The sequence below is a fragment of the Schistocerca piceifrons genome, chromosome 1 (genome assembly GCF_021461385.2).
Source record: "Schistocerca piceifrons isolate TAMUIC-IGC-003096 chromosome 1, iqSchPice1.1, whole genome shotgun sequence".
Classification (NCBI taxonomy): Eukaryota; Metazoa; Arthropoda; class Insecta; order Orthoptera; family Acrididae; genus Schistocerca; species Schistocerca piceifrons.
Genome location: NC_060138.1, coordinates 90,488,794 through 90,507,886, shown reverse-complemented (window position 1 = coordinate 90,507,886; position 19,093 = coordinate 90,488,794). Strand labels below are relative to the sequence as shown.

At 42.1% G+C, this 19,093-nt stretch overlaps 1 protein-coding gene across 1 annotated transcript in view; it reads right to left on the bottom strand.

Moving 5' to 3' along the window:
• Positions 1–19,093, bottom strand: part of LOC124782884 (NCK-interacting protein with SH3 domain) — a 111,627-nt gene that overhangs the window by 83,506 nt on the left and 9,028 nt on the right. Inside the window, exon 3 of the mRNA XM_047253979.1 lies at positions 1,512–1,682. Coding sequence (XP_047109935.1) covers positions 1,512–1,682 — 171 coding nt within the window. The remainder of the gene's footprint in view (positions 1–1,511; positions 1,683–19,093) is intronic.

The following is a 19,093-nucleotide window of genomic DNA, read 5'->3' as shown; positions in this document are numbered from 1 at the left end:
AACATTCAGTTTGAAAGCTGTGACCCATCCACTTCAAAAACTCCCTTCCCTATGGCTTAGGTGTTGATGGGAAACATATCTGCTCAACCACCACATTTCTAACATCTACATCAACAACTTGTCCCAGGCTTTCCCCTCCCATAATTGCCCCATAGCTCTTTAACACAAACAAATCTTCCACATAGTTTCATCCTATCACCCTCTGAAAAAGTAATCACTTCCAAAAAAAACTCTAAAGCATTCTCCTTGTCACCCAGTATCAAGAAGGCCATGAATGTCTCATACTTTGCTCGGTGAAACATTATTTCCTCCAGTCAAGCCCTGAAATTAGATCCTTTTCCTCAGATCTCCTCATCACTCCACCAACCATCACCTTCTATTGCCCTCTTAATCTCCATAACATTCTTATCAGACCATATGGCATTACCATAAAATTATACCCACCCCAAGGCTCCAAACCCTGCAGTCAGGAAGTATTGGCCAGCCATTCTGTCTTGTATTTTTACAATATGGTGTGAACTAAAATGCAAAAACAGTAGAGGAAATGGCTCAAAACAGTTTCTTGAAGAAGAATATGAATAACTGTTGTAATTTATGACATACTAGCACAATATGAACAGAACATAGTATCCATGATGTTAAGTTAGTAATTTGTGCTCAACATGAAACAATGTTTGAAACTATATACAGGGTGATTCAAAAAGAATACCGCAACTTTAAAAATGTGTATTTAATGAAAGAAACATAATATAACCTTCTGTTATACATCATTACAAAGAGTATTTAAAAAGGTTTTTTTTCACTCAAAAACAAGTTCAGAGATGTTCAATATGGCCCCCTCCAGACACACGAGCAATATCAACCCGATACTCCAACTCGTTCCACACTCTCTGTAGCGTATCAGGCGTAACAGTTTGGATAGCTGCTGTTATTTCTCGTTTCAAATCATCAATGGTGGCTGGGAGAGGTGGCCGAAACAACATATCCTTAACATACCCCCATAAGAAAATATCGCAGGGGGTAAGATCAGGGCTTCTTGGAGGCCAGTGATGAAGTGCTCTGTCACGGGTTGCCTGGCGGCCGATCCTTCGCCTCGGGTGGTTGACGTTCAGGTAGTTACGGACAGATAAGTGCCAATGTGGTGGCGCTTCATCCTGCTGAAATATGAATTGTTGTGCTTCTTGTTCGAGCTGAGGGAACAGCCAATTCTCCAACATCTCCAGATACTGTAGTCCAGTTACAGTAGCACCTTCGAAGAAAAAGGGACCAAAAACTTTATTGGCTGAAATGGCGAACAAATGTACAACTAAATGAAACTTTATAGCTCCCTTAATTCGCCAACAGATAGTGCTTAGCTCTGCCTTTTGTCGTTGCAGAGTTTTAAATTCCTAAAGTTGTGGTATTCTTTTTGAATCACCCTGTATTATGCGGATTAACGGCTATGAAGAGTGGGAGTGAAGCACCATTTAAGAGGAATTAAGTACCTCCTGAATCTGTAAACTGTCACTTACAGCAATGCGACCATCGGTTGACCCATTATGTTGTAAGGCACTGTCTGAGCCAGTCAGCAGCTTCAACAGCTCTTGCCGATCATGAGGCAGTGACCCACCACTCTGAGCCTGCTCCTGTTTCAGCACAGCCAAGCAGTTCTCCACAAACTGATGCCATCGCTCTAGCCCCACCTGTGTAACGCATACAAAATAAAAGATCTTTTTTAATTTTTAAAAATTTCTTGAACATGGTGTAAATTAATGCTTCAGGGAATAAATAACAGCTAGTGTGTTAAGTGTTTAACTTTCTGTTAGAACAGGGCTGCCATACAGGTGAGGTCTTTCTGAAAGAAAAACCTTAGCATTTGCCAGAATTTATTTAGGGAAAATCTAAATGTGGATGATGGTTTCGATCCTCTTGCTCCCAAATACTACTCCAATGCTTTAACTGCTGAGCCACCTTACTTGGTAGGGAATACACGGTTGGTGAAGAGAGTTGTTCATATCAAAATAACATTTCTATGTAAATGATTTATCCATTGTTAAAATGTTATTTGAAATTAATAAACACATTGGTCAATGAGAACATTATGACCACCAACCTACTGACGATATAAACCCATCCAGGCAATAGCACCATCAATTGGAGAGGGCTGCTAATCAGACACACATACAGTGCGTATAATATCAGTGAGCATGCTGTATGTGTGTAGAATGGGGAAAGAGGGCGATCAATCCAAGTTTGACCGAGGGTAGATTGTGATAGCCCAGAGGCTTGGCACGAGCATTTCGGAAACTGCATGACTGGTGTGTTTGAGGAATGCTGTTGTGAGTGCCTTTAAAATGTGATGAAAACAAGGTGAAACCATGTCCAGACATTGTGGGGTTGGGTGGCCACCTCTCATTAAATATGTCTGATGTTGCAGGCTGGGCAGATTGGTGAAACAGGACAGACGGCAAACTGTGGCGGAACAAACATAAGATTTTAATGCTGGGCTGAGTACAAGTTTGTCTGAACAGACAGTGCATCAAGCACTCCTAACGATGGGCCTCCATAGCCAATGACCCATGCTTGTGCCAAAGTTAACACCACGACATTGGCAACTACGACTGAACTGGGAATGTGGCCATCAATATTGGACATTGGCGCAGTGGCAGGGCACTGAATGGTCTGACAAATCCCAATACCTTCTTCATCATGCCGATGGGAAGGCACAAATCTGTCTTTGTCCAGGGGAACCATTTCTTTACAGCTGTACTGCAGGACTGAGACAAGCAGGTGACTGCTCCATTATGCTCTGGGGAACATTCACATAGGTATCCACGGGTGCAATAGAGATCGTGCAAGGCACCATGATGGCCAAGGAGTATCATACACTGCTTGCAGACCACATACACCCCTTCATGATGATAATGTTTCCTGATGACAGTGACATTTTTCAACAAGATTATGCATCATGTCACAAGACCAGGACAGGGATGGAGAGGTTTGAGGAACACAGCTGAACGTGGTGTCAGAACTCCTTGTCCCCTCCCCAGAATTTATGGGAATTATTGATTTGTGGGTGCAGAAGTGGTGCCAATTCCCTCCAGTGACCTACCAAGGCCTCATTGCTTCCATGCCACAATGTGTTGCTATTGTTATCCTTGCCAAAGGCAGACATACCAGCTATGAGGTAGGTGGTCATAATGTTCTGGCTGATCAGTGTGTATTAGTCCCATAAATATTTAACGAATGTTTATAAATAATCATTTTTAAATTATCTTCAAAGGCAATAAAAATTATAAAAGACAAAAAGGTCATAAAATTTTATGTTTTAATTCTGCAATGGTGCCTTTTCCTATTTTCCTATACTATTTAGGCTTGTCCTACAACAGCTGCTGTAGGTTTGGTTTTTAATTAGTAAATATCTGCTTACAAGAATATAGCTGCATGTCTTTTTGCAAAAAAAGGGAAACATTCCATGTGAGAAAAAAAAATATATATATATAAAACAAAGATGCTGTAACTTACCAAACGAGAAAGTGATGGTATGTTGATAGACACAATAAAAAACACACAAACACACACACAAATTTCAAGCTTTCGCAACTCAAGGTTGCTTCATTAGGAAAGAGGGAAGGAGAGGGAAAGAAGAAAGGGAGTGGGTTCAAAGGGAGAGGGTAAGGAATCATTCCAATCCTGGGAGTGGAAAGACTTACCTTAGGGGGGGGGGGGGGGGGGGGGGGGGAAAGGACAGGTATAGACTCGCGCACACACACACACATATCCATCCGCACTAATACCATATATGTGCGGATGGATATGTGTGTGTGAGTGTGTGTGTGTGTGTGTGTGTGTGTGTGTGTGTGTGTGTGTCTACACACACCTGTCCTTTTTTCCCCCTAAGGTAAGTCTTTCCGCTCCTGGGATTGGAATGACTCCGTACCCTCTCCCTTTGAACCCACATCCTATCTTCTTATCCTCTCCTTCCCTCTTTCCTGATGAAGCAACCTTGGATTGCGAAAGCTTGATATTTGTGTATGTGTTTGTGTGTTTTTTTATTGTGTCTATCAACATACCAGCGTTTTCTTCTTTCATAAGTTACAGCATCTTTGTTTTTTATATATATTTTTCCCCACATGGTATGTTTCTCTCTATATTACCATTTCACCTTCCGTAATGATCTCTTCAAAAAACTTTGTGCCATTTCAGACTGTTTTGATCTAAGGTTGGCAGACTTATAGGCAGTAATCAAAAATCAAAGAACAAACTCTATGGACAGGCAATTAACCCCTACATTTTTCCTAAAAAAAATTGGAAATAATTTGGCCTGGAACACAACAAGTCTGCCTCAGGTTCACTAACAATCAATTGTTTTCTTGTATGGTGTACCAACTATTCAGTGGAAAGTTCTGGCAGAACGTAAATATTTAGAAGTAAAGGAGACCATTCACTGAATAGCAGAGGTATTGAGTCATTGTGTGTGTGTGTGTGTGTGTGTGTGTGTGTGTGTGTGTGTTTTACTCTAGTTTGTCAAAAGATTTATTCTGAAAGGTAGTAAAACTTTCTTTCTCCTTTGTGTGTACTTCCAACAACTCAATTCCTCTGCTATTCGCCGAGTTGTTTCCTTCACTCCACCCCTGTGAGCCACCCGCTCACATGTTCCACATTTTCTGTAGTTCTTAAAAATTTCAGCCTTTCAGAGTATGACATCTAGCAACAGTCTGTGAATCAGTTAAGAGTCTCTTGTGTGTGGCATTAGCTACACCTCCTTCAAGTGCCTACTTTATAAACTGAATCATTTCTAATCATTTGCATTTAAGTATCATGAAGAATGTGAGCCACACAGCTGCTAACAACAATTAAGATTCACTAAGTAGTCATCACAATATTTCATTCTCACACAAATCATTAAGTACTGAAGTTGCCCAACAACTTCCCATTTAATTATCAGCTAGCGTGTTATACTAAAATAACATCACCTAGTCATGATAACTATGGTTACACCTGTACTTCACATAATGATCTCTTGAGACATTCTCAGTAGAGCAGCAATCAAATCAAAGAGCCTGCATCTAAAATTTAGCAGATCTGTTTGGCATTCAAAATAAAACAAATTTTGTGCAGAAAATATTATTCCATGGTACATAATATTAAAAGTTAAAAACAGTTCAAAGCCTATGCAAGGATTGAAAATATAAGCATTTTCTCTCTCTCTCCACACACACACACACACACACACACACACACACACACACACAGTAAATTATTAAAAAAATGCAGAAAATACGATTTTTTCCCAATAAATAAACACTCCAGAAACAAAGCAAATGTGATCATCCAGTAGCAGCAAGCATAGGAACTAATAACAATTGAAACTATAAATTTACTGTAACCAGTCACAATTTATTTTCTGTGCAATACACATTTTAGAATTTGAAACCTCAGTCATCAGGTGGATTTATGTCAATTAATAAAGCATGTATGTGTTGGATGTACAGCTATTGGGTAGTCTGTGACACTGTTTCCAGTGATCACATACAATTTGTGTCGCTAAGGTGATTATGTATGCGATGCAAACAACGGTTGCCTGTGACCAATGGAGATAGTGTCACACATTACACAAAAGTTATACATCTTATTAATTGTCATAAATCCACCCAACAACAGATACTTCTGAAAAAGTGGAAATAAATAAATTGTGACTGATCAGAGTAGGGAGGTAGTTTCAGTTGTTATTTTTAAAAGTCTTGATAAAGCTTAACCCAAAAGTTCAAATTTAAAGATGACTAATAATAATCTATCAAATGCAGAGGTATTAGATTTATTGTTGCAGGTAGCGTATATACCACCATCTGGCATCAATTTCGCACTCAAAAGACTACAAAAATCATTTGATTGCTGAATAACAGTAATTTTCCTTGTTCTGACTGAGCTGATATTAAGAATGTTAAAATGTTTCATTTGCTTTACAGCATCCCTTCTTGGCTTCTTCTATAACACTATCCATCTAGTCAATTTTTCTCTCTCAATTCTCCTTCTCTTCAGTGATAAGGCGTGATGTTTCAGAGGGACTCAATGGCATGGTTATTAATCCCTTTATTCTCATAATCAATGAGCCAATACAAAAATTTTGCAATTTATACAGATATAGTTATTAATTTAGTAATTAGTAGATATTAATTAGTAATTTAGTACTAGAGGGAAGTGTGGAGGGTAAAAATCGTAGAGGTAGACCAAGAGATGAATACGCTAAGCAGATTCAGAAGGATGCAAGTTACCGTAGTTGGTGGAGTTTGAAATCTTCACAAAATAGTGACCCAAGGTGTTGCAGATAGAAATAGGGTCCACTATGGCATCATCTGCTATGGTCAGGCTGGAAATTGGGGAATGGACCTTGGTCCCAGAGAGCTGTCAGAGGTTGGCCCCACATGATGTCAGAAGAATTGGAAAGTGGTTAAAAGAACTAGTAAATGAAATCCAGCTAGTTTTTTTTTTTTTTTTTTTTTTTGCTATCCTGAAGAATGCAATGACACTGAGCACACAACTTTTTATAATGAATGCAGTTCACCACTGTAGAAGGAAAGATGCAAATGAGAATAAGTGTGCATGGAGTCTGAAAGAAACATGGGTGCTCCCGTGTTAAGACAAATGAGGCTAAGTTGACTGAGAAGGTCAGCCAACAGGGTGCCTGTTGGACAGGTCCTGGGAGAATCACAAAGGAGGTGGTGCACATTAACGTCACCAGGCAGCAAAAAGGGATGAAGTAGTTGCCCACCAAGCTGGGAGAAAGTCAGCCCTGTTAACACTGAAGCACAGAGCGATGTAAATGGAACAAAGTGAAAAGGTGAAGTGAGGAACAAAAATGTGGAATGCAACAGCTTGCAGCAGAGTGGTCAGGGAGATGGTTTGACTACAATCATCATTTTGGATGAGCAGAGTGACTCCTCACGAGATGGAATGCCATCCTTGGGGAAGGTCAAAGTAGTCAGGAAAGAAATGCAAGAGATCAAAGCAGTCATGAGGATGCAGTTTTGTTTCCTGGAGGCAGAGAACAAGTGGACACTGCGATTTGAAGAGCAGCCATGATCCCTCTTCATTGGATCTAAGGCTGCAAACAGTCCTTTGGAGGCAAGTCATGATGAGAAAAGGGAAAAAGGAAAAAATGAAGGGGCATCACCTCAGCAGCTACAGAGTGCCAGCATTCAAAGACTCACTGCTACAGGGTGCAGGATCCTGCTCCACGAGATCTATAGGTGTCGGCACTCCCTCTGTCAGTCTGTGGAGTCCAAGGCAGAAAAAACAGTTGACAGTCCATGCTGGTGACATGGAGGTCAGCCAGGTAAGGGTATCACATGACAACACTGTTGAAAAGGATTTACAAGTCGGCAGAGGAGAAAATCATTTGCCTTCGTTTGATTTCCTGGAGCCTTTGAGGGTGGCAGATGACAATTCAGATGTTTGTTAGGAGGGACATAAAAAGTCTTCACCGGAGTATTATTTCTGTCAGTTGTGTAACATGTGACTTTGTCCTGTGAGTGAAAGTTTGGCAGCCTGTTGCACAGCTGGAGGAGGAGGAGATGGGGATGCTATTGTGACACTGGGAGATTTTACAGCCACAGTGCTGAATCTGATGTCGCATGTCTGTGTGGCCACATTCTTCGTGGAGCGAGATGTAGCACGAACAGTACTGCAAGTACCAGATGGTAAAACGCAGGGTTTCCAACTAGCCGACAATGTATGAGTGACAGGGAAAGGCACTTTTTCCTTCACCCTTATCTCCTGGATGGCCCACACAGGACAATCTCGGGAGGAAGTTGCATAGTCACCATTGCGATTGATACAATGGGGAGAAAGAGGCAGACAATCGCCCTCATGAGCACCCTATCACAGGTAACACAAGTGGCTGGGTGTCGACAGGACATTCGAGTGTAGTTGTAACACAGACACTAGTAGCAGCACATTGGGTTCAGAATGCACGGTCAGATTGTGATAACTCCATACCCTATTTTGACCTTTGATGAAAGCACGATTCCATCAAACTTGAGAAAAAGAGTGAATGTGGGCACTAAGAATGTGTCTCCTGACACTAACAGGATAGCCATGGAGGTGCGAAGCTGCAAACAGTTGTTGTGCTTGAGAATCAGAAATAGTCTCCAAAAGCAAAGTGCCATTGCATAAACGAGAGCAGGGTTTCACAGGGCCAACTATTGCATCAACACCCTCCTGAACAATAAATGGATTTACCATAGAAAAGGACTGTCTTCTGCATTTGAAACCATGAGGAACAGTGGTGCAGCTGGGAAGGTCTTTGAATTGTTAGCCTCATTCCATTTATGTTTAGTAGTTTAGTAGATGTTGACTGAAGATGATTGGCTCACTGCGAGAAAATTCCCCATGACTGCCAGTGTCTCCAATGGCGCACTCCTTCCAATTGCCCCCCCCCCTCCCCCCTCAGAGTTCAAAGGAAGTGAAATGTAATTTAGGGCTTATACAGAAGCCAGACTGCTTTTACAAGCATTGAAGGACATGAAAGGAAAGCAGTGGTTGAGAAAGGAGTGGAACAGTATTGTAGCTTCTCCTCAATGTTATTCAGTCTGTACATTGAGAAAGCAGTTAAGGAAAAAAAGTGAAATTCAGAAAAGAAATTAAAATTAAAGGACCAGAAATAAAAACTATGAGATTTGGTGATGACATTCTATTTCTGTCAGAGACTACTAGATACTTGGAAGATCAAATGGCTCTGAGCACTATGGGACTTAACTTGGAAGATCAGTTGAACAGAATAGACAGTGACTTGAAAAGATGTTACAAGGTAACATCAACAAAAATGAAACGTGGGTAATGGAATAAATGCTCGTAGAATTATATTAGGGAATGAGACATGAAAACAGTATACGAGTGTTGCTATTTCGGCAGCAAAATAGCTGACAAGGGCTGAAGTAGGGAGGAAACAAAAAGCAGACTGACAATAGCAATAAATGTGTTTCTGAGAAAGGGAAATTTGTTAACATCGTATATAAAGTCAAGTATTTGGAAGTCTTTTCTGAATGCACTTCTATGAAATGTAGCCTTGTATGGAAGTGAAATGTGGAGCACAAGCAGTTCACACAAAATGACAACAGAAGCTTTTGAAATGCAGTGCAAGAGAAGAATGCCGAAAATTAGATGGGTAGATCAAAAAACTAATGAGAGGACACTGAACAGAATCATGGAACAAAGAAATTTATGGCACAACTTGACTACAAGGAGGGACTGGTTGACAGGACATGTCCTAAAGCATCAAGCAATCATCAGTTCAGTAATGGAAGGAAATGTGATGTGGGGATTAAAAACTGCACAGAGAGAGAGAGAGAGAGAGAGAGAGAGAGAGAGAGAGAGAGAGATCAAGACCTAAATAAAATAAGCAGCTTCAAATGGATGTAGTTTGCAGAAGGTATGCAGAAATGAAGATGCTTACACAGGACAGACTACATCAAACCAGCATTTTAATTGAGAAAGCAGCAGCAGCAGCAGCAGCAACTGCAGCAGCAACAACAACACTATGTGGGAATTATAATTTTACAAATGGACTCCCTACTTCTGACTGATGGCAGTCAGTAGCAATTGGGACACTTCGAGCTGGCACTGATCTGCAGATGCTCTTTGCCAACTGTGCAGCATACTTTTATGCCAGTATTAACTATTGTCTGCTTTGTTACTGAGCTGCGCTGTCACTGTCTGCGTCTTGTTGCAGTATTATGAATGCGACTTTTTCAAAAAAAATCTTTAAAAACAGTGATCTCAGTTTCAATAATGTGAAGTATTTAACTGACCACTACCTCTGCCATATACATTGCTGCTTGCACGGAAGCTCAAAACCCAGGTTTGTGTTGCCTGCACTGTGTACTTACAGTACATAGAGGTGGATTTTGTTTACTCTGCTCCACACCTTTCCCTGCAGAGAACCCTGTGCATTCTCCTCTGTCTATGCACCTCCTGCTTACCAGATTCCATTATAGTTTGCAATTAGTCGCTTGCCTTTCATAAATAACCTTATTGTTGCTCTTCAAGGATTGAATTCTCTTATAAGTATCACACAAGTAATAATCCTAATTTAAATATTCCTTAATTCTCACAATATGTAGTTAACTACCATCCTTTGATGAGCATCAAATCAAGTAAATACTGGACCAGCAATAGTAGATGAAATAGTAACTATGACATATAATAGCAAAAGTAGGAACATTTTTCACAGTAGTGTCTATTTTAAATCTTCAGAAACATGCTAACAACTGGGTATTGCTGTTGATTGGCTGATGGTTAATGGACTAAACAGTGAGTACATAATCCCTTGGTCAAGAGACAGGTCATCTGGATTTAGTAATGCCAGACAGAATTTGATCAAAGTATGGAGGTATGTAGAAGTTGTACTACTGAGGCATGGCAATAAAATTTATGCCAGAGCTGAGAAATAATTTTAGGGAGGTAAAAGGATACATTTTGGGCCAGTATGTATGTCAGAGAGCAAACCAGGTCTCCCTCACAGGTTATCCCACTGTGAGATAAGATGGTCAATGTCTTCATGGAAAAATGTTTGTGGCTGCCCATGGAACCACAATCATACCCAGGCGCACATCTCTTTATTCAAAGCAAATTGACAGCCATGAATGTGTTTCTTCAGAGCTCCAGAAATATGTAAATTGGATGGAAAGAGACTGGGACTGTATGGAGAATGTGTAAGGGCTTCCCAGCAAAACTTTTCCAGAGTAGTAAAAACAACAACCCTCCAAAAGTTGGCAAGGTTGTGTCGATGATGCTGCAGAAATTTCACTGGGAAGCCCTTACACATCCTACATATGGCCCCTATCTCTCTCCAAGTGATTTCAAATTTTTGGAGCCCTGAAGAAAGGCATTTATGGCCATTTATTTGCTTTGCGTGAAGATGTGCACACCTGGATATAATCATGGTTCTGCAGACAAACGCAAATGTTTTTCCATGAAAGCAATGGCCATTTTGTCATACAGTGGAAAAATTGTATGAATTTTTGTGGCAATTACTCTTGAAATACTTTCTTTTTTTTCCATCTGTGTCACATTTGACTGCCCTATATGATAGTAGAAGAGAGAATGCTAAAAACTTAATGAACATCAGTTGGACCAACAAATGGTGACAGAAATAATCAGCTCTTTGAGTGAGTAGAGGCAGTCAAAGTGTCCTCTGGGCCTCAGTGTACAATGGAGTGCCTAACTTCCACAGCAGTCCCAACCCAGATCCATTACACCCAAAGTTTTAAAGGTGGGAACAGCACCAACTATCAACCAATCTTTTCTCATCAGCTAGTAACAAGGATAAGGAATGCTTAATATCTTGCCTTCATTAGAGTGCTACTACTAAATCATACAATAGGATTATGAAAAACAAGAGCTAACTGTATTCAAAAATAATTAAAACAAAGTAAAAGAGGGATGAGAAAGACAGCTGGCAGAGGAGAGCAGGGTCAAGATTCTGCCAGTCCCAGCAACAGCCAGGTGGCACCCATGTCTCTGCTCCGAAAGTAGTGTAACACATCATATCTGAGAATAAAAACTATTGTATTTGAGAAAACAAAATACAAATTCAACCATCCAAATGTGATCCATCAATATTACAGCAGAAGCCAGGAAGCGACAATCACCAGGATATGAGCTACAGTTTGTGAGGCTCGGCAACTATAACGTGCAGATGGCTAATTATACAAAATGAAACTGTGGGTTAATCTAGGATGACAAAAGAGGTGGCACTATAGGACAGTGGATTCCTTATTAGTGCCATGCAGCAGTAATCTCCTTAATAGTGTAAGTGGCAGATCTCGTATTGCGTTTTTATGAAGTGGTTGACCACAGACTCCACAAATTGTATTGCATGTACACCAGAAAGGCATATGCCCAAAGAGTTAACATTTAAAGCACTGCATCAGCAGAGATATATGGGGCTTCAGAACACATATTAAACCATGAATATTACTTTAAGTGGAGACTAGCCATTCAAAAGTGAGAACGAAGGCTATGCAGTGAACACCTTACTGTCTGGCTAACCTTGACATTCAGGACATATGTAGTGAGTCCCATGCCTCACCACGTATTTGCAAAGTTCTTTGTCAGCTGCTTTGGGTCCCAGTGATAAATTTATCCCTCTACTATGTTGAGGTAGTAATGGGGTGTGATAGTAACACGTACCAAGTTTGTTACAAGAGAGTAATGCTCAAGATGAGTAGGAGATAGGGTTAAAGGGACCAAACTATGAGATCATTGGTCCTTCAATCCTTTGTGAATCAAGTCATGAATAGTCCCCAAAGAGAACGGAAGCAAAAGACAAAACACAATGAACCAAACTGTATCCAAGAATCAAGAATATGGATAGAGAGAATGAAGTAGAGCAGAGAGGGGTAAGAGGATGAATGTGGTAGAGTTGCTCCAGCTTGAGATCCCTGGGACACATCATGAACTGGAAGATACATCCTCTGCAAATGACCAGTGCTTCCACATCCTCCATTATCTCACGGTAACTAGCAACATGAATAAGCTGGTAACATCTCAGGAAAGAGAGCAACAATGAAACAGTAAACGAACATATGTAAAAGAATAAGAAGAATTTTGGGAAGGGCAGGAGCCAGGCTGGACCAAACATGGGCAGCCATTGGCTCCTTGGGTTGGAGCAAGTGACTGAGTGCCCCTCCAATCCCTCAAGCGACTGACAAAGTTAATGTGCCCTACATCACTGAGATGAACTGCAGATTGAAACTGAAGAAACTGCAAAAAGGTGGGAATTTAAGGAGATGGGACCTGGATAAAATGACTAAACCAGAGGTTCTACAGAGTTTAAAGGAGAGCATAAGGGAACAATTGACAGGAATGGGGGAAAGAAATACAGTAGAAGAAGAATGGGTAGCTCTGAGGGATGAAGTAGTGAAGGCAGCAGAGGATCAAGTAGGTAAAAAGACGAGGGCTAGTAGAAATCCTTGGGTAACAGAAGAAATATTGAATTTAATTGATGAAAGGAGAAAATATAAAAATGCAGTAAATGAACCAGGCAAAAAGGAATACAAACGTCTCAAAAATGAGATCGACAGGAAGTGCAAAATGGCTAAGCAGGGATGGGTAGAGGACAAATGTAAGGATGTAGAGGCTTGTCTCACTAGGGGTAAGATAGATACTGCCTACAGGAAAATTAAAGAGACCTTTGGAGAGAAGAGAACCACTTGTATGAATATCAAGAGCTCAGATGGCAACCCAGTTCTAAGCAAAGAAGGGAAGGCAGAAAGGTGGAAGGAGTATATAGAGGGTTTATACAAGGGCGATGTACTTGAGGACAATATTATGGAAATGGAAATGGAAGAGGATGTAGATGAAGATGAAATGGGAGATAAGACACTGCGTGAAGAGTTTGACAGAGCACTGAAAGACCTGAGTCGAAACAAGGCCCCGGGAGTAGACAACATTCCATTAGAACTACTGATGGCCTTGGGAGAGCCAGTCATGACAAAACTCTACCATCTGGTGAGCAAGATGTATGAGACAGGCGAAATACCCACAGACTTCAAGAAGAATATAATAATTCCAATCCCAAAGAAAGCAGGTGTTGACAGATGTGAAAATTACCGAACTATCAGTTTAATAAGTCACAGCTGCAAAATACTAACGCGAATTCTTTACAGACGAATGGAAAAACTGGTAGAAGCGGACCTCGAGGAAGATCAGTTTGGATTTCGTAGAAATGTTGGAACACGTGAGGCAATACTAACCTTACGACTTATCTTAGAAGAAAGATTAAGGAAAGGCAAACCTACGTTTCTAGCATTTGTAGACTTAGAGAAAGCTTTTGACAACGTTAACTGGAATACTCTCTTTCAAATTCTGAAGGTGGCAGGGGTAAAATACAGGGAGCGAAAGGCTATTTACAATTTGTACAGAAACCAGATGGCAGTTATAAGAGTCGAGGGGCATGAAAGGGAAGCAGTGGTTGGGAAAGGAGTGAGACAGGGTTGTAGCCTCTCCCCGATGTTATTCAATCTGTATATTGAGCAAGCAGTGAAGGAAACAAAAGAAAAATTCGGAGTAGGTATTAAAATTCATGGAGAAGAAATAAAAACTTTGAGGTTCGCCGATGACATTGTAATTCAGTCAGAGACAGCAAAGGACTTGGAAGAGCAGTTGAACGGAATGGACAGTGTCTTGAAAGGAGGATATAAGATGAACATCAACAAAAGCAAAACGAGGATAATGGAATGTAGTCAAATTAAATCGGGTGATGCTGAGGGGATTAGATTAGGAAATGAGACACTTAAAGTAGTAAAGGAGTTTTGCTATTTAGGGAGTAAAATAACTGATGATGGTCGAAGTAGAGAGGATATAAAATGTAGACTGGCAATGGCAAGGAAATCGTTTCTGAAGAAGAGAAATTTGTCAACATCGAGTATAGATTTAAGTGTCAGGAAGTCGTTTCTGAAAGTATTTGTATGGAGCGTAGCCATGTATGGAAGTGAAACATGGACGATAACCAGTTTGGACAAGAAGAGAATAGAAGCTTTCGAAATGTGATGCTACAGAAGAATGCTGAAGATAAGGTGGGTAGATCACGTAACTAATGAGGAGGTATTGAATAGGATTGGGGAGAAGAGAAGTTTGTGGCACAACTTGACTTGGTAGGACATGTTTTGAGGCATCAAGGGATCACAAATTTAGCATTGGAGGGCAGCGTGGAGGGTAAAAATCGTAGAGGGAGACCAAGAGATCAATACACTAAGCAGATTCAGAAGGATGTAGGTTGCAGTAGGTACTGGGAGATGAAGAAGCTTGCACAGGATAGAGTAGCATGGAGAGCTGCATCAAACCAGTCTCAGGACTGAAGACCACAACAACAACAACATCACTGAGACAAATACAAACCATTTTTGTAAGTAAAATGTGAAACCAGATCAGCCACTTTGGTGTCGTCTGTGAATAAAGGTAGCAGGTCAGCAAGTTTGGGGTTTCACTGTAAGGTGGCCAAATTAGGGCAGATTCAGTGTGGACTGAACCACCTCACCACCAGTGGGGTGAATTCTCACGTTGTAGTATGTGGCCATGAGTCACCTAAGGGTGGCCAATGCACAGCCACTAAAGAACAGCAGAGTCCCTCCGAGAAGTATGAAGGGAAGACTGCCACATGGTCTTGGTCCCCTTACAGGGGATCTGCACCGGGGAGGCGGTGTAGTCTAGTGGTCCTGAGGGCCCAACATAGAAGACACAGAGGACAATGGTAATATCGTCTAGGATGCAGACGATGGTGTTTCTTCTTGGCTTCTTAATACGAGAGTCAGTCAAGAGTCTTGCATCCTCAGATTTTCTTTTCTCTTTGGAGGGTGGCACAGTCCAGTCAACACGATGAACAATGGTCCCCACAGTTGACACTGATGGGGGCAGGGGCACAAGGAGCGATCATGTACAACAGACATCTGCAATCACTACAGATGGGGCTACTGTTGCAACACGAAGACATATGCCCAAATCTTGGGCATTTGTAACACCGCATGGGAGGGGGAACATGCAGCGTCACATCACATCGTTACACCATCAGCTTGACCTTTTTACGCAACGAGTTACCTTCTAAGGCCAAAATGAAGGCTCCAACCTTGTTGTCCTTTGGTCCCCCTGGACACAATGGATGAAATACACATCCCGGCATGTAACTCATCATAGTCTTTGGAAGCAGACTGTGGTGGAAGATGATGCCCTGCACCATACAGAGACTGTTTGCAAACAAAAAGGAATCCACATTTTTCCTTAAACAACTAAGTACGCGGCAGGGGGGGGGGGGGGCATATTTCCCCTCGTATCTCGGGGCCCTATATTCCTCTCATGGCATAAACAGGGAAAGAAACATTTTGGGGCCACATCTCTCTGTGGCGTTAAGTCTTACTTTCTGAGTGGACTGCTGGGGCCATGTGTCCAAGAGCGGAAGAAAGTTTAATTCGCTTCATGAGTGAGTCTTCCGCCACAGTACCACCCACCACAAAAATGGGTTCTCACCACTGGTGAGAAACAGCCACAGTTACTGGCCAGTAAATCATTGCCCAAGTTCCTATGCCCCAGCCATGATAGACAATTACTCCTTGACATATGTGGGGGGTTTTCAGCTCAGGTATCAACAGTGCGATCCGATCAATGCAGAGCCAGGAGGCTACCACTGTGCAGGTACTTGATGCTCCCCACACCACCCCTCCCCAGGATGCAAAAAGAGAAAGGCACAAATATATATGCCACAATGGGCAACCTTTCCTGCATGATGCACACTTCTGTAAAGTTTGGAAAAAAAATAGCATGTCAGAACCAACAATGGAGATTATATAGTCAAGACTGAAATGTTTTATACGGCTGGAAGGGAAGAAAACAAGTACGCAAAACTCACAAATCACATCCAAATGTAACCAGCACCAAGAAGACCATTAAATGGAAAGGCAGAAGCATGTTCAGAAAGTAGGAGTACTGGATTTTTATATTTTTTTTTTAGTTTATTTGAAAATAATTATAGGGTATTGTTGATATGCTTGTTGCCAACTTTCCCATATAATCGTCATCCCGTTCAGTGCATGTGGTGAGCCATGGCACAAGCTTCTTTATTTCTTTCTCAAAGAAATTGCACCAGATCCTCCTCCCACTTCAAAACCTCTTTCAGCACCTACTAGTCGGTCAAAATTTTAAGTCCACTTGTGTGCCCTCAGGGAGATGAACAGATAATAATCTGAAGTTGCTAAGTCAGAGGAATCCAGGGGGATGTTTCAAAATATCTCCACCAAATGTGTCCTAGAGCATCTTGTTGACTAAGGCTGTGTGAGCATGGGCATTATCATGCAACAAGTATAATCCTCTCATCAGCATTCTCCTCCTCCTGTTTTGATTGTTTCATATGAGTTTTCTAGTGTCTCACAATATTTTTGTGCGTTGATGGTATCAGCCTGAGGCAGAAATTTGATCAAAAGGATACCTTTGGTCCCAAAACACTGAGGCCATGATTTAGTTGCACGAAATTGTGGTTTTGAATTCTTTGACAGATGGATAATTGATGTGACGCCATTGTGATGACTGGCTTTTAGTCTCATGCATGTAAAGAGCCATCCACATTTGATTTCCAGTCACAATAGAGCTCAGAAAATCCTCACCCTCCAATTCAAGTCAATCAAGAAAATCACAGGCACTACTGACCCAATTTTTCTTGCGCTGCTCTTTTTTTTTTTTTTTTTTTTTTTTGTGGTTTTAGGGCGCAAAACTTCTATGGTCATTAGCGCCCAGCCCGTGATGTAGAAAAACAGGAAAAAAACGAAATTTAAAATCAGCAGCAATGGGAACAAAGTCATAAAATTTGAGAAACTAAAGGCAGAAGGAATGCTTAAAAATCCACTATAGAAAGGGGTGGGTTGTCCCCAAAAAAAAGGCTTCAAATGACTGATGTCATTTCACTGTCACTAATAAACTGTAGAACGCGGTCAGCTGAGCGCATGTCATCTGCTAAAATCGACGATAGATCAGGCGATAGCTGTAGACGGGAGCGTAACGGATTAAAATAGGGGCATTCAATTAAAAGGTGTCTGACCGTCCACGGCTGAGAGCAGTGGGGACAGAGTGGGGGAGGATCACCGCTTAAAAGATGTCGATGACTAAAAAGACAGTGCCCTATCCGGAGTCTAGCTAAAATTACCTCCTCCCGACGACACGTTCGGGAGGAAGAGGTCCATGCGCAAGGAAGGGCTTTCACTTCCCGCAATTTATTATGGGGAAGTGTTGACCAATGCGCATGCCATAAATGAGCAACTTGGCGACATAAACCGCTCCGTAGATCGGTAAACGGAAGAGACTGAATAGCTGGCCGAGGAAGAGAGACTGCAGCCTTGGCCGCTATATCGGCCGCCTCATTTCCACAGATACCAGCGTGTCCTGGGAGCCAGAGGAATGCCACCGAGACGCCCCCCAGGTGGAGCAAGCGCAGACAGTCCTGAATCCGGTGGACCAGAGGGTGCTCAGGGTAAAGAGCTTGGAGACTTAGGAGAGAGCTGAGAGAATCTGAGCAGATTACGTACTGTATCCGCTGATGGCGGCGGATGTAGTGGACAGCCTGGAGAATAGCGTAAAGCTCCGCAGTATAAACCGAACACTGGTCGGGAAGCCGAAAGTGATTTGGGGTGTCGCCAACAATATAGGCACTCCCTACACCTAACGATGTTTTCGAGCCATCGGTGTAAATAAATGTGGCTTCCGTCATTTGTGCACATAGAGCAGCAAATGCCCGACGGTAAACAAGTGTAGGGGTACCATCCTTGGGAAATTGACATAGGTCTCTGAGCAAGTCGATCCGGGGACGGAGCCAAGGCTGTGCTGTACCCCAAGTTGTCAAGAAGGTTTTAGGAAAGCGGAAGGAAAGAGAATGGAGCAGTTGACGGAAGCGGACTCCCGGGGGTAGTAGGGAGGAGGAGCGGCCTGCATACCCGACATCAAGGGAGGCGTCGAAAAAAAGGTCATGGGCTGGATTAGCAGGCATGGAAGACAGATGGCTAGCATAACGACACAGAAGGACTGCCCGCCGATTGGATAGCGGAGGTTCAGCAGTCTCAGCATAAAGGCTTTCCACAGGGCTGGTGTAAAAAGCTCCAGACACTAAACGTAATCCACGGTGGTGGATAGAGTCGAGACGCCGAAGAATAGACGGCCGAGCAGAGGAGTAGACCATGCTTCCATAATCCAATTTCGAGCGCACTAAGGCGCGATAGAGGCGGAGAAGGACCACTCGGTCCGCTCCCCAAGAGGTACCATTCAGGACACGGAGGGTGTTAAGGGAACGCAGACAGCGAGCCGAAAGATAGGAAACGTGGGAGGACCAGCACAGTTTTCTGTCAAACATAAGACCCAAGAATTTAGCGACGTTGGAAAACGGAAGGTTGACAGGACCTAGATGTAAGGAGGGCGGAAGAAACTCCTTACGTCGCCAAAAATTAACACAAACGGTCTTATTGGGTGAGAAACGGAAGCCGGTTTCGATGCTCCACAAGTGGAGGCGATCGAGACATCCTTGAAGACGTCTTTCAAGAAGGCTGGTCCGTTGAGAGCTGTAGTAGATCGCAAAATCGTC